Here is a 15,033-nt window from a genome sequence, read left to right as displayed (position 1 = left end):
ACTGCTAATTAGTTAGAATTTTTTTGATCATGTATGCAATTGAAAAGGCATTTAAACTGCAAATGAATTGTGGCACCTTCATGCGTGAACACATTTTTTCACATTTTCAGTTAGATTCATCCAAACAGTCACTCTCTGATTCAAACTGCTTCCATTCCTCTGGGTTCAAATTTGCTAGAATATCCTAAAATACAGAATAAATTGATGTTTAGCACAGCACACATCATTAAACTGGAAAATGTCAAAGCGGACGCTAGTGTTTTTTAGAAAAAGTAATAAAGATTGATTGATTATACTGCATAGAATAGCTTCAGACAGTGTTGGCAATGACAGTCATCTAATCAGACTGTGGTTCCTTTTCATGACTTTGCTTATGGTTGTCATTCTGGCAGACGGTGAACTCGGTTCCTACACAATGTCAGCTGTGACAATGACAGCTGAAAAATGTCCTTACAATTATTCTTCCATGAAATGTCTGACAGCCAATTTGAAGTGATTTGTGAATGTCACCCCCCCCCCACCATGATGACAGTAAGGCACCATGAGTATTTTAAACACAAAGTGGCCATTGTGCCAATATGTGATCAATGAATTTCTCCTCTCGGATTCCAGGATTAAGAAACTGCCACAGATACTTTATCATACAAATAAGGACATTTATCTGGCCAACTCAGTTAAATTAAACAAAAATAAGCATCGCAAACGAATTTTTAACTTAGGGGAGAGAATATTAAGACGTAGAAAACATACTGATATTCTTTAAAGGTATAATGAAAACCTGTGATCAGAAGGGAAAAGAAGATTTGAAAAGGAAAAAGTGGGAATTGCGGAGTGAGTGGATTACTCCTCAGCCCATGGAAATAACACACGTGACAAAAGAGATGCAATAGTTGTTTTCTACTTTATGTAACACACGTGATCGTAAAGTTATTGCAGTCTTGTTGCAGGTAGAGTTGCTGACAGTTTGTCAGTTTGGGGGTAACTGCTATTACAAATATAAGTAGGCTGTTAGTTACGTTCACCAAGGATGTAATAAAATCATTGGTTTTATTTATTAATTTGTCTGTCTGTCTGCAGGATTACATCAAAAGTACTGAACAGACCTTAATTAAATTTTCACCACAGATAGATATTAGGTCATGGATGACTCCATTAAAGTTTGGAGGTGATCTGGATCTGGATCAAGATTACACTTTATTAGGCTTTGAAGGATTACATCAATTTCAAATTTCAATTTCAATTTATTTTCATTTATCACAAACAAAGTTGCCTCAAGGCACTTCACACAAGAAACTACTTCATGGATTCTCACCAAATTTGCACCACAGATAGATATTAGGGCATGGAAGACTCCACTGAATTTTAGAGGTGATCTAGACTGGATCCAGATTCTGGCTCAGGATTTCTCTTTATAGGCTTTTATGGATTACGTCAAAACCTCTGCATGGATTCTGATGACATTTTCACCACAGATAGATATTAAGCCATGGAAGACTCCATTAAATTTTGGAGGTGATCCAGATCCGGATCTGGATTCTGGCTCAGGATTTCATTTTATAGGCTTTTAAGGATTATGTCAAAACTACTTCACAGATTCTAACCAAATTGGCACCACAGATAGATATTAGGGCATGGAAGACTCCATTGAATTTTGGAGGTGATCCGGATCCAGACTGGTGGATGTCATAAATGTCTGTTTGCTCTTGTTTCATCTGCCTTTGTTGTCTATAGACAGGTAGTGTGCAACAGCTTGTGAAAACCTTGTAGTTTAACATTATTTGAGCATTTACAAACCTCTACAATAACCCCGTACCTCTTGTAAACCCAATGCCATATAGACAGTTGCAATGAGAAACCTCTGGTTGTTTGTGGTATTTTTATCCACAATAATTGCAGGCTTTTTGTTGCGTGTGTGAGAGGGTCATTATGCAACCAATTTTATGTAAAACCCTTACTTCCATTGACCTGTGCCTTTGAACATCAGAGTATAAAATCAGTGGGATTCTTATAGGTGATGTGTGTAAAATACATGCCGTTTGCCAACTACTGAGTATGTGCTGTCAAGGCTAAAAGCTGTTTTTGATTCAAAATCCTTTCAGTAAATAACTAAAAACAAAGATATTAACACTTCAGTTGTGGAATTCTAACGTTTGTACAACTTTGAGGTAGATTGCCATTCTGACTTGTTGATGTGTAAATTCCTTTCGACTGCTAATCTTACTAATCTCTTAGTGTCTGTTGAATAGTCCTATTACACTTGAGGAAATTAGAGAGGCTATTAATACTTTAGCAAACAACAAGGCCCTGGGGTCAGACAGCCTGACTCTAGAACATTTTGTGATCTGGTGATTGGCCCACTGCTTACCATGATGTCACAGTCCTTTAACTCTGGGGTCCTTCTCAACACTATGACGGATGCAAACATCTCCTTAATTCGTAAGAAAGTGGAACCTGGAGACAACTGTGCTTCTTACAGGTTGATTGCCGTACTGAATGTAGACTGAAAACGACTTGGTAAAATATTTGCCAGGAGAATTGAAGGTATCCTCCTTGATATCATCTCTGCTGACCAGGCTGGTTTTATAACTGACATAACTCCTGTAACAATGTAAGGAGACTGATAAATCTTATGTTCAGAGTCCAAGATCAAATCGCTGCTGATCTCTTTGGATGCGGAGAAGGATTTTGACAGAATTGAGTGGTGTTATCTATTGGAGGTTCTTTCTAGATTCAATTTGGGTGGCAATTTTATTAAATGGATGTCTCTGCTCTATGCCTGTCCTCATGCATCAGTTATCACAAATGGTTTGAGGTCCCCAGGTTTCACTATGAGGCGTGGCTGCAGGCAGGGCTGTGTAATCTCTCCTCCTCTGTTTGCTCTTTTGATTGAGCCCTTGGCCAAAGCTTTTAGGAAGAATCCGTCGGGGTGGGGCATAGAGAATGGTTCCATATTTCATAAAATTTCCTTGTATTGTGTTGATGTCCTACTGTTTCCTAGTTATCCTGAGATTTCTGTTGCCAGATTTGTTGAAATAATTAGCTCCTTTAGTCGCTTCTCTGGCTGTAAGATTACTTACTCTAAGTCTGAGGCAATGCCCTTATCCTCTGATGCTTTGTGGCCCATTGGCCTCCATTTGGATTAGTTTATTTAGGCATACGTCACTCCATTATTCTCCGATATGTATAAAGCAAACTTCATACATATCAAAGATAATGTGACTCGATGGCCGGCTCTACCTCGGTCTCTTTTGGGCAGATCTCTATGTCATCACAGTTCTGGAAAAAAAAGAGGGCCGGGCTAAAACTAACAGTGTTACAATGCCCTCTCGCGAACGGGGGGCTCGGGGCACCCCGTACTAAATGTTATCAAATTGCATGCCTGTGTTGCTATTTTTGGCACTGGTTTAAAGAGGTCCCTGGTTCCACTTGGTTCACCTTGGAGGTTGTCCCACTGATCCCTATTCCTCTTCATCACATGATAACATTATATATCTCAAAGAAATGGGTTAGTCTGGACGTTATTTTGTAGAATTCCCTTAAAACTTTGAGGTTTCCTCTCTCTCCTCTCTTCAATTCACTCAAATCCCGATTTCCCTCCTGGTTTAGAAGGTTGTGCCTTCTCCTTGGGGGCCATTAAAGAGATTAAGACTGTGGGAGACATAGCAGAGGACGACACTGTGATTTCTTTTGAAAATCTTACGGAAAATACAATTTTCCCCAACATCACTAAATTACACCCTAACAGGTCCTCTATTTCATCAGCTGAACGAATCTTGCAAACCTCTGACTCAAAAAATCTCGTCACAAAATTTAATAGGACTCTATCAATCTCAAGCACCAAACACACTGATCATGTGAAGTCCCACTGGAAGCTGATTTTGCTTACATCCAGGCATGTAAAACTGAGGTTATAACACTCAGAACAAACTCTTGGTAAAGAAATGTTCCCAGTGACCTTGAACCTTGACCCTCTGGCCTCAAAGTCAATTAAATTCCTAACAGTGGAATACTAGTAACTAGCATGTTTGGTAGAAGGTGTTATCACACCCAGAAACAATTTTCTGGTATAGAAATGCTATCAGTGACCCTGACCTTTGACTCATAAATCAATACATTTCGATACCATGCTGACACAAAAATATCTGGAAAAACTGGAGTTGATCAGTAAACCCATTTTCCAAAAAAGATGCAGAAAGTGAGGGACAGATGAACAAATGATGAACATGACAACAATGGAGGGCTGAAGCTTAAAACCACTTTGTGGCTTATCTGAATGCTACAGTCAATAAAACAGATAAAAAAAAAACTTGTATAGCCTGGTGACCATAACTAAAAGTGATTTGTTTTGAAAATAGTAAGAAAATAAGTTCATGCTCAGAGATGTGTGATTATTCTGCAAAGCAGAACAAGACTTTTATGTTTTTCACAATGCAAATGTCCAAAATGCTAAACCACTACATGTGTGAACATATATGCAAGAGAGTGGATAACCGTATGTGTTAGCCCTCTAAGGCCATGGCAGAAGCTGTTACCACGAAAACATTTTTTTGATAGACTATTCAATTATGAAGGATATAACTAAGAGATACTGCAATTACAAAGTTAGAAAGAGATGAGGATACATAGCTATATATAGGCTGTCCTCTCGGCCCTCCCTGCCTTTTCCAAATCAAGTCAAAACAAGATACTAGAGATGTACAAGTAAACATGGTACTCAAAGCTAAAACTATTTTTGAGGTATGACATTAACCTGAAACTCATACAAAGAAATGAACAGACAGACACATGGGCATGCTTATGTTATTAAAGAAGAACTAGTTTTGCATGTACCTGTTCAGGACTGAGGGCAGGTGGAACCCAGGCATATTCCTCCAGTGCACATCCAGAATCATCATCAGAGGTGGAGTTTCTCTGGAAGTCATACATCAGTTTGGTGATGGTCTTCTCCATCTCCAAAGACATGGCTGTCACAACATGCTTCTCAATGCAGACCCCTTCAGTGGACACAGGATTACCTGGTGTGGAACAAAGTCATGGAATCAGACTAGATTTTGCAAAAATAATAATCTTAAACAACAAAAGCCTCCACAACTCTGCGATGAGTGCTACACGCCAGAATTTAGTCATCATGTTGTGTACACTTGACTGAAATGATTTTATGTTATGTCATTTTGCATGTACAAAGGTGCCAACATGGCCTAAAACAGGAGTTTCACTAACCCTAACCTTTACAGTTTTGCTGTAGATATCAAAATGTATAGTGTCATCATACAGTGGGACAGTGTTGTGTTAAGCAGTTATTGTATATGCTTTGGGTGCTTGTGATAGCGACTTACATTTTTATTTGTACATGTGTTTTTGTGTTACAGTTATATGTTTTCAATAATACAATGCTTTCATGTAGAAAAATGTGGGGGGGGCCCTGAACCACAGCCCAGGCAACCCCTTGTATTAATCCACTCCTGGACACACCCACATGAATACAACCATTACACTGCTCCTACATTACATTTACATATTTAGCAGGCACTTTTATCTCAAGCGATACACAAGTTAAAATACAAACAAATAAAAGACAGAGTAGCGCTAAGCACTCTGTACTTAGCACAAGCGCTAAGTACTGCTTTTAATCAAAGAGGAGGATAAGTGCAGAATTAAAGTGGTCGGTGAAGTAAGAGATTAGAAGGTTAGGAAATGAGGTACTTTCAGAAAGTATAGATCTTTAAGAGGTCCTTGAATGTATAGAAGGATTGCCTCTACTCTGGTAGCAACTGGTAGCTTCTTCCACTGTCATGGAGTTATGATTAAGAAGAGTCTGGACTGAGATTGCCTTGTGTGTAGGGAAATGCAAGAAAGCATTCTTGTGAGGAACATAGTCCTGAGATGGAATATAAGCCTGTATGATTGAGTTCAAGTAGCTGAGTGAGCACCCAGCAATCATTTTGTAAGCCAGCACTGACTCAAATTCAATTGGGGCTGCTGTGGGTAGCCAATGGAAGTCAATGAGCATACATGTCAACCTATACGGATTGTCCATAAATTATACAGATTTTTCAGAGTTTCAGAGTCATACGGACGTACAAATAAAGTCTTCCGGATATTCAGGGTTTTCTGTTGTAAATTTATTTTAGTGTTGTTTTTCTCAACTCCGCGGACTTTTGGCCAGCCATCCACCATCTTTGTACTCCTCATGGAAGCTGTGTGATGACGTGCGCAATGTGAGCGTCCAATCGGAATTCGTTCACCATCACATGGTTTTTCAATATCCAATCATAAGGCAGAGCAGTCTCAGATGGTAGGGCCAAAGATTGTTAAGAGCAGTGATCTGTTACTCTGTGAGTTCTTGTTTCTCTGTAAAAATAGAACAGCTGTGTGACACTATATTCACGGGAAATTTATTGAGTTTGTACAAAATACCTACAATGTACTTGTAGACATTGATTTTATTGACAGCAAGCCATTTTACTGTGGAGCAAGAGGATTTAACTGTGGAGGACTTCCATCATGGAGATCCCTGGTGTTAGTTATTAATATATGGACAAAACCCCAGTTATGTGATACCGCTATGTGGTTGTGTGTACTGTAATAAAACTGATTTTGGTGTGATTTGGAGGTTATAAGGATTTTGTGTTGATTTTATGGATTTTATCACTTGGTTATACAGGTGGACCCTCAAAGGGGTTGACATGTATGAATGAGCAGTGAAGTAAAATGTGACTTTGAGAGTTTATTGAAAACCAGACATGCTGCTGCATTATGGATCATCTGTTAGGGCCCCTTTACAAATAGTGCAAAGTTTGGGCAGCATTTGGATGAAAATGGCAAAACAGCGCAAAACGGTTTGAAATTAGCGCATCATGAAACATCGCTTATGTACTTCTGTCCCCGGAAGTACATAAATTATGTCATATGTGTCATATCAAATCAAAATCAAATAAATTTTATTTATATAGCGCCAAATCACAACAAACAGTTGCCCCAAGGCACTTTATATTGTAAGGCAAAGCCATACAATAATTATGGAAAAACCCCAACGGTCAAAACGACCCCCTGTGAGCAAGCACTTGGCGACAGTGGGAAGGAAAAACTCCCTTTTAACAGGAAGAAACCTCCAGCAGAACCAGGCTCAGGGAGGGGCAGTCTTCTGCTGGGACTGGTTGGGGCTGAGGGAGAGAACCAGGAAAAAGACATGCTGTGGAGGGGAGCAGAGATCAATCACTAATGATTAAATGCAGAGTGGTGCATACAGAGCAAAAAGAGAAAGAAACACTCAGTGCATCATGGGAACCCCCAGCAGTCTAAGTCTATAGCAGCATAACTAAGGGATGGTTCAGGGTCACCTGATCCAGCCCTAACTATAAGCTTTAGCAAAAAGGAAAGTTTTAAGCCTAATCTTAAAAGTAGAGAGGGTGTCTGTCTCCCTGATCCGAATTGGGAGCTGGTTCCAGAGGTGAGGAGCCTGAAAGCTGAAGGCTCTGCCTCCCATTCTACTCTTACAAACCCTAGGAACTACAAGTAAGCCTGCAGTCTGAGAGCGAAGCGCTCTATTGGTGTGATATGGTACTATGAGGTCCCTAAGATAAGATGGGACCTGATTATTCAAAACCTTATAAGTAAGAAGAAGAATTTTAAATTCTATTCTAGAATTAACAGGAAGCCAATGAAGAGAGGCCAATATGGGTGAGATATGCTCTCTCCTTCTAGTCTCTGTCAGTACTCTAGCTGCAGCATTTTGAATTAACTGAAGGCTTTTCAGGGAATTTTTAGGACAACCTGATAATAATGACTTACAATAGTCCAGCCTAGAGGAAATAAATGCATGAATTAGTTTTTCAGCATCACTCTGAGACAAGACCTTTCTAATTTTATAGATATTGTGCAAATGCAAAAAAGCAGTCCTACATATTTGTTTAATATGCGCATTGAAGGACATATCCTGATCAAAAATGACTCCAAGATTTCTCACAGTATTACTAGAGGTCAGGGTAATGCCATCCAGAGTAAGGATCTGGTTAGACACCATGTTTCTAAGATTTGTGGAGTCAAGTACAATAACTTAAATTAAAGGTCATCCATGTCTTTATGTCTGTAAGACAATCCTGCAGTTTAGCTAATTGGTGTGTGTCCTCTGGCTTCATGGATAGATAAAGCTGGGTATCATCTGCGTAACAATGAAAATTTAAGCAATGCCGTCTAATAATACTGCCTAAGGGAAGCATGTATAAAGTGAATAAAATTGGTCCTAGCACAGAACCTTGTGGAACTCCATAATTAACCTTAGTCTGTGAAGAAGACTCCCCATTTACATGAACAAATTGTAATCTATTAGATAAATATGATTCAAACCACCGCAGCGCAGTGCCTTTAATACGTATGGCATGCTCTAATCTCTGTAATACAATTTTATGGTCAATAGTATCAAAAGCAGCACTGAGGTCTATCAGAACAAGCACAGAGATGAGTCCACTGTCTGAGGCCATAAGAAGATCATTTGTAACCGTCACTAATGCTGTTTCTGTACTATAATGAATTCCAAACCCTGACTGAAACTCTTCAAATAGACCATTCCTCTACAGATGATCAGTTAGCTGTTTTACAATTGCCCTTTCAAGAATTTTTGAGAGAAAAGGAAGGTTGGAGATTGGCCTATAATTAGCTAAGATAGCTGGGTCAAGTGATGGCTTTTTAAGTAATGGTTTAATTACTGCCACCTTAAAAGCCTGTGGTACATAGCCAACTAATAAAGATAGATTGATCATATTTAAGATCAAAGCATTAATTAATGGTAGGGCTTCCTTGAGCAGCCTGGTAGGAATGGGGTCTAATAGACATGTTGATGGTTTGGAGGAAATAACTAATGAAAATAACTCAGACAGAACAATCGGAGAGAAAGAGTCTAACCAAATACCAGCATCACTGAAAGCAGCCAAAGAGAACGATATGTCTTTGGGATGGTTATGAGTAATTTTTTCTCTAATAGTTAAAATTTTATTAGCAAAGAAAGTCATGAAGTCATTACTAGTTAAAGTTAAAGGAATACTCGGCTCAATAGAGCTCTGACTCTTTGTCAGCCTGGCTACAGTGCTGAAAAGAAACCTGGGGTTGTTCTTATTTTCTTCAATTAGTGATGAGTAGTAAGATGTCCTAGCTTTACGGAGGGCTTTTTTTTTATAGAGCAACAGACTCTTTTTCCAGGCTAAGTGAAGATCTTCTAAATTAGTGAGACGCCATTTCCTCTCCAACTTATGGGTTATCTGCTTTAAGCTGCGAGTTTGTGAGTTATACCATGGAGTCAGGCACTTCTGATTTAAAGCTCTCTTTTTCAGAGGAGCTACAGCATCCAAAGTTATCTTCAATGAGAATGTAAAACTATTGACGAGATACTCTATCTCACTTACAGAGTTTAGGTAGCTACTCTGCACTGTGTTGGTATATGGCATTAGAGAACATAAAGAAGGAATCATATCCTTAAACCTAGTTACAGCGCTTTCTGAAAGACTTCTAGTGTAATGAAACTTATTCCCCACTGCTGGGTAGTCCATCAGAGTAAATGTAAATGTTATTAAGAAATGATCAGACAGAAGGGAGTTTTCAGGGAATACTGTTAAGTCTTCAATTTCCATATCATAAGTCAGAACAAGATCTAAGATATGATTAAAGTGGTGGGTGGACTCATTTACATTTTGAGCAAAGCCAACTGAGTCTAATAATAGATTAAATGCAGTGTTGAGGCTGTCATTCTCAGCATCTGTGTGGATGTTAAAATCGCCCACTATAATTATCTTATCTGAGCTAAGCACTAAGTCAGACAAAAGGTCTGAAAATTCACAGAGAAACTCACAGTAACGACCAGGTGGGCGATAGATAATAACAAATAAAACTGGTTTTTGGGACTTCCAATTTGGATGGACAAGACTAAGAGTCAAGCTTTCAAATGAATTAAAGCTCTGTCTGGGTTTTTGAATAATTAATAACCTGGAATGGAAGATTACTGCTAATCCTCCGCCTCGGCCCGTGCTACGAGCATTCTGGCAGTTAGTGTGACTCGGGGGTGTTGACTCATTTAAACTAACATATTCATCCTGCTGTAACCAGGTTTCTGTAAGGCAGAATAAATCAATATGTTGATCAATTATTATAACATTTACTAACAGGGACTTAGACGAGAGAGACCTAATGTTTAATAGACCACATTTAACTGTTTTAGTCTGTGGTGCAGTTGAAGGTGCTATATTATTTTTTCTTTTTGAATTTTTATGCTTAAATAGATTTTTGCTGGTTATTGGTGGTCTGGGAGCAGGCACCGTCTCTACGGGGATGGGGTAATGAGGGGATGGCAGGGGGAGAGAAGCTGCAGAGAGGTGTGTAAGACTACAACTCTGCTTCCTGGTCCCAACCGTGGATAGTCACGGTTTGGAGGATTTAAGAAAATTGGCCAGATTTCTAGAAATGAGAGCTGCTCCATCCAAAGTGGGATGGATTGTTGGGAAAGTGTAGTGACACGGACCCACAACAGGGGGCACAAATGAACGGTCACTAGATGAGCCAAAATATAACAATTTAATGTTGTGAATGTGCACAACGAACATACAGACAATCTCAGAATATCATAACAGTCAATACACAAAGGCGACGTGTGGGCAGGCTCGAGGATAGAAGACGTCCGTCCTAAGAAGAGCCGGAACCACACGATTTCCGCCGCCCCAGAACCTGGTGAATACTGGAGCCGCCAAGTCCCGAATTCCCAGGTGATCACCGTCCCCGACTGTCGGATCTGGTACTGCTGGCGAAGAATAAAGACAGTCAAGTGTGGGTGTGTGTACACCCAGTAACAACAATGGTGGGAATGCCACCTCCACCTCTCACTCAATAACTTGCAGAGTACTGTGGATTCCTCAGGGGAAAAGAGTGCCTTCAGCGCTCTCACAGCTTCCACCGACGGAGGAACTGGTACTCCTGCAAACACTCACAATATACAAGTATTACAATTACAAAACAGCTGAGGATATTACCTCCAATGAAGTATGATATCTCGGCAACGAGGTGGAGATGACGTCTGGTCTTTATGGAGTGAGATGATGTTGAGTAGATGGGTGACAGCTGTCAAGAGGTAATGAGCGACAGCTGTCACCCCCGGCTGTGTCCATGGCGGCAGCGCCCTCTCGTGCCTGAAGCCCGCACTTCAGGCAGGGCGCCCTCTGGTGGTGGGCCAGCAGTACCTCCTCTTCTGGCGGCCCACACAACATGGATGCCGTCTCTCCTAACAAGACCAGGTTTTCCCCAGAAGCTTTGCCAATTATCTATGAAGCCCACCTCATTTTTTGGACTTCACTCAGCCAGCCAGCAATTCAAGGAGAACATGCGGCTAAACATGTCACTCCTGGTCCGACTGGGGAGGGGCCCAGAGAAAACTACAGAGTCCGACATTGTTTTTGCAAAGTTACACACCGATTCAATGTTAATTTTAGTGACCTCCGATTGGCGTAACCGGGTGTCATTACTGCCGACGTGAATTACAATCTTACCAAATTTACGCTTAGCCTTAGCCAGCAGTTTCAAATTTCCTTCAATGTCGCCTGCTCTGGCCCCCGGAAGACAATTGACTATGGTTGCTGGTGTCACTAACTTCACATTTCTCAAAACAGAGTCGCCAATAACCAGAGTTTGATCCTCGGCGGGTGTGTCGTCGAGTGGGGAAAAACGGTTAGAAATGTGAACGGGTTGGCGGTGTACACGGGGCTTCTGTTTAGAATTATGCTTCCTCCTCACAGTCACCCAGTCGGCCTGCTTTCCCGGCTGCTCGGGATCTGCCAAAGGGAAACTAACGGCGGCTAAGCTACCTTGGTCCGCACCGACTACAGGGGCCTGGCTAGCTGTAGAATTTTCCACGGTGCGGAGCCGAGTTTCCAATTCGCCCAGCCTGGCCTCCAAAGCTACGAATAAGCTACACTTATTACACGTACCATTACTGCTAAAGGAGGCCAAGGAATAACTAAACATTTCACACCCAGAGCAGAAAAGTGCGGGAGAGACAGGAGAAGCCGCCATGCTAAACTAGCTAAGAGCTAGTAGCTGCGCTAAGCTAGCGGATTCCTAAAAACACACAAAGTGAATAATGTGTAAATAATTTAGAGGTGATTCAGCAGAGGGAGTGCTTTAGTTAAGGCACGTGAAGATTACACTGTGAAACAAATCGTTATCTAGGTAACTAGATCAATCTAACTGCACAGATTAAACAGCTAACAGATACAGCAAAACACCGCTGTGCTCCGGAACAGGAAGTGATACAATACCGCAGTGAGAGCCAACCACCAGTAGCTCCACCATATATTGTGTATATATATTAACATATATTTAATGTATGTTTCCATATAATTTTCCACACATGTATAATACATTTACCATATATTGAACATATATGTGACAATATATTTTTACATAAAATACCAATACATTTGCCCATATAAATTGCAATACATGATGGCTGATATTTATAAACATAAAATTACATATATTTTGGGATATATAAACACATATATTATATATTCATGCTAAATATATTGTAATATATGGAAAGCGGCAATCATTTGTATATTTTACAATATATTGCAATATATTTGTGAATATATACTGTAATATGGTGTGTAATATATGTATCAACAATATATTAATCCATGTATTTACAATATATAATGTATTGGAGGTAATAATGTATTGAAATATATTTCAATATATTAAAGAAAATATATTGGTAAATATATTTTCTTTTCGTAAGGGAAGAGAGGAAACAATAGTCAAATTAGCTCATATAGGTTCTTGTAATCAAGAGTACAAGTTGATCAATTTTCAAATTCCTCAATTGAAACATTAGTTTTGCCCTTTTGTTCTAGTTTTTTTTTTTTAATCAAATATGATAAATGACCGGCATAAAGTATAGAAACAAGACTCTGTGGCAGTCAGGATCCGAGTTAGATAAGGTCCTGACACGTCTGATTCAAAATAATCACTACACTGAGAGATTGGCCTTCTTTGGCCTTCTGTCTTCAGACAGCAACACTATTTCCCACAGTTTAGGAATGACAAAAACAAAACCACAGAGATAAAGCAGTGGATGAGGAGCAGCAGACATTTCCACAGACTGTGAGTCAGCCTCTCTCTGGAGCTGAGTACTGTTTATCTCTCTAAGATGGGTGCTGCTGATTTCTTTGTGAAGACACATCGCAGGTATGTAACCTTGAGTCTGCAGCCTGGCCTCAGGCTCTTCTTCATTAGACTGAGTGACAGTGGGGCTGCTGGGAAATCGGCAGCCTGTGGCTTTATTGGTTTAATCGTGGATTGTTTTGGCAATATAAAATATGATCTCTCAACAGCAGAGTTTGCAGCATGTGCTTAATTAAATGTCACTTTTTTGAATGGGATTTCAATTGATTTTTAACTGTTTACTGCTAAAATGGCACCATTTTACTTTCAGTGCCATCTAAGTGACAACATGTTCTGTGATGTGATGCAAATTCAGAATTGCATTGGCTACAATGTTGGGAGGAGCTTGAAAGGATTGTTTGAACATGGGCATCGATTCAAATACAGAGTGGCCAGTAAGCTATAGCCTTATTTTCAATTTACCAATTGACAGGAATAAGTGATAAGTCCTATATAGGCCCTGAGGGCCATTTGTGCCAGTACTTACTCATAGACTCCATAGCATGATGCTGATGAGGGTCTACGACTCCTTCTGGATGGGATGCCCCCTCCATCCCAGGGTATTTCTCCAGGCAAGGCCAATGCAAATGAATTGTCTTGTCCAAAGACACAGGTGGCATGACCAGGAATTGAATGCAGGCCTACATATTGGTAGTTTAATCCCATTTAGTTACCTGCTTTATAGGTCACAGTAAAATTAGTCTGACAATGGTTTAGCTGCTAGCATCCAACTTTGTGAATGTGTGAATTATGCTTTTACAAAAGCAACAATAGCAAAACTCATCTGTGGAATGTTGGAGGGTAGCTGGTGGTAGAGTTTACAAAAAGGATGGAAAGTGCTTTTGTGACTACAAGAGCAATTTTAATAAGGAAGAGGAGTGCAGGGTGTTAGAGTAAATGAGGGTGCACACAGGTGGACTACATTCTCTTCTATAGGAGATGCAACCTCATACAAATTGAGGATGGTAAGGTGGTGGCAGGGGAGAGCACAGCTAGACAGCATCAGATGGTGATTTGTAGGATAGCTTTGGAGATGAAGAGGAAGCGGGTGAGAGCTGAAGCAAGGATGAGATGATGGAAGCTGAAGGAAGAAGACTGTTATGTGAAATTCAGAGAGGAGGTCAGACAGACAGTGGATGAGGTGAATTGATTCAGGACAAGTGGGCACCTACTGTAGATGTGGTGAGGGAGACATCTAAGAAAGTGCTGGGTGCAGCATCTTGACAGAGGAAGCGAGACAAGTAGACTTGGCAGTGGAATGAAGAAGTAAAGGAAATACAGTTGTATGCAAAAGTTTGGGCACTCCTGATAATTTTCATGATTTTCCTTTGTAAATCATTGGTTGTCTGGATCCGAAATTTCAGTTAACTATATCATATAGCAGACGAACACACTGATATTTGAGAAGTGAAATGAAGTGTCTAGTATTTACAGAAAGTGTGCAATAATTATTTAAACAAAATTAGGCAGGTGCATAAATTTGGGCACCCTTGTCATTTTATTGATTTTAATACATTTAGCACGAATTATTGGAATACAAAATTGGTTTGGTAAGCTCAATGACCCTTGACCTCCTTACACAGGTGAATCCAATCATGAGAAAGGGTATTTAAGGTGGCCATTTGCAAATGTTTTCCCCTCTTTGAATCTCTTTGAATGAGTGGCAACATGGGAGCCTCTAAACAACTCTCAAATGACCTGAAAACAAAGATTGTTCAACATCATGGTTTAGGGGAAGGATACAAAAAGCTGTCTCAGAGATTTCAGCTGTCAGTTTCCGCTGTGAGAAACAAAGTGAGGAAATGGAAGACCGCAGGCACGGTACTAGTTAAA

The 15,033-nt window shown here is 40.0% G+C and overlaps 1 protein-coding gene across 1 annotated transcript in view; it reads right to left on the bottom strand.

Annotated features, from left to right (window-relative positions):
- Positions 1–15,033, bottom strand: part of LOC117512560 (prickle-like protein 2) — a 131,321-nt gene that overhangs the window by 29,384 nt on the left and 86,904 nt on the right. The window contains exon 2 of the mRNA XM_034172681.1: positions 4,831–5,015. Coding sequence (XP_034028572.1) covers positions 4,831–4,962 — 132 coding nt within the window. The 5' untranslated portion in view covers positions 4,963–5,015. The remainder of the gene's footprint in view (positions 1–4,830; positions 5,016–15,033) is intronic.

The sequence above is a fragment of the Thalassophryne amazonica genome, chromosome 6 (assembly GCF_902500255.1).
Source record: "Thalassophryne amazonica chromosome 6, fThaAma1.1, whole genome shotgun sequence".
Lineage (NCBI taxonomy): Eukaryota > Metazoa > Chordata > Actinopteri > Batrachoidiformes > Batrachoididae > Thalassophryne > Thalassophryne amazonica.
Note: the sequence above shows the minus strand (reverse complement) of the source record. Positions and strands in the feature narration are given on the sequence as shown.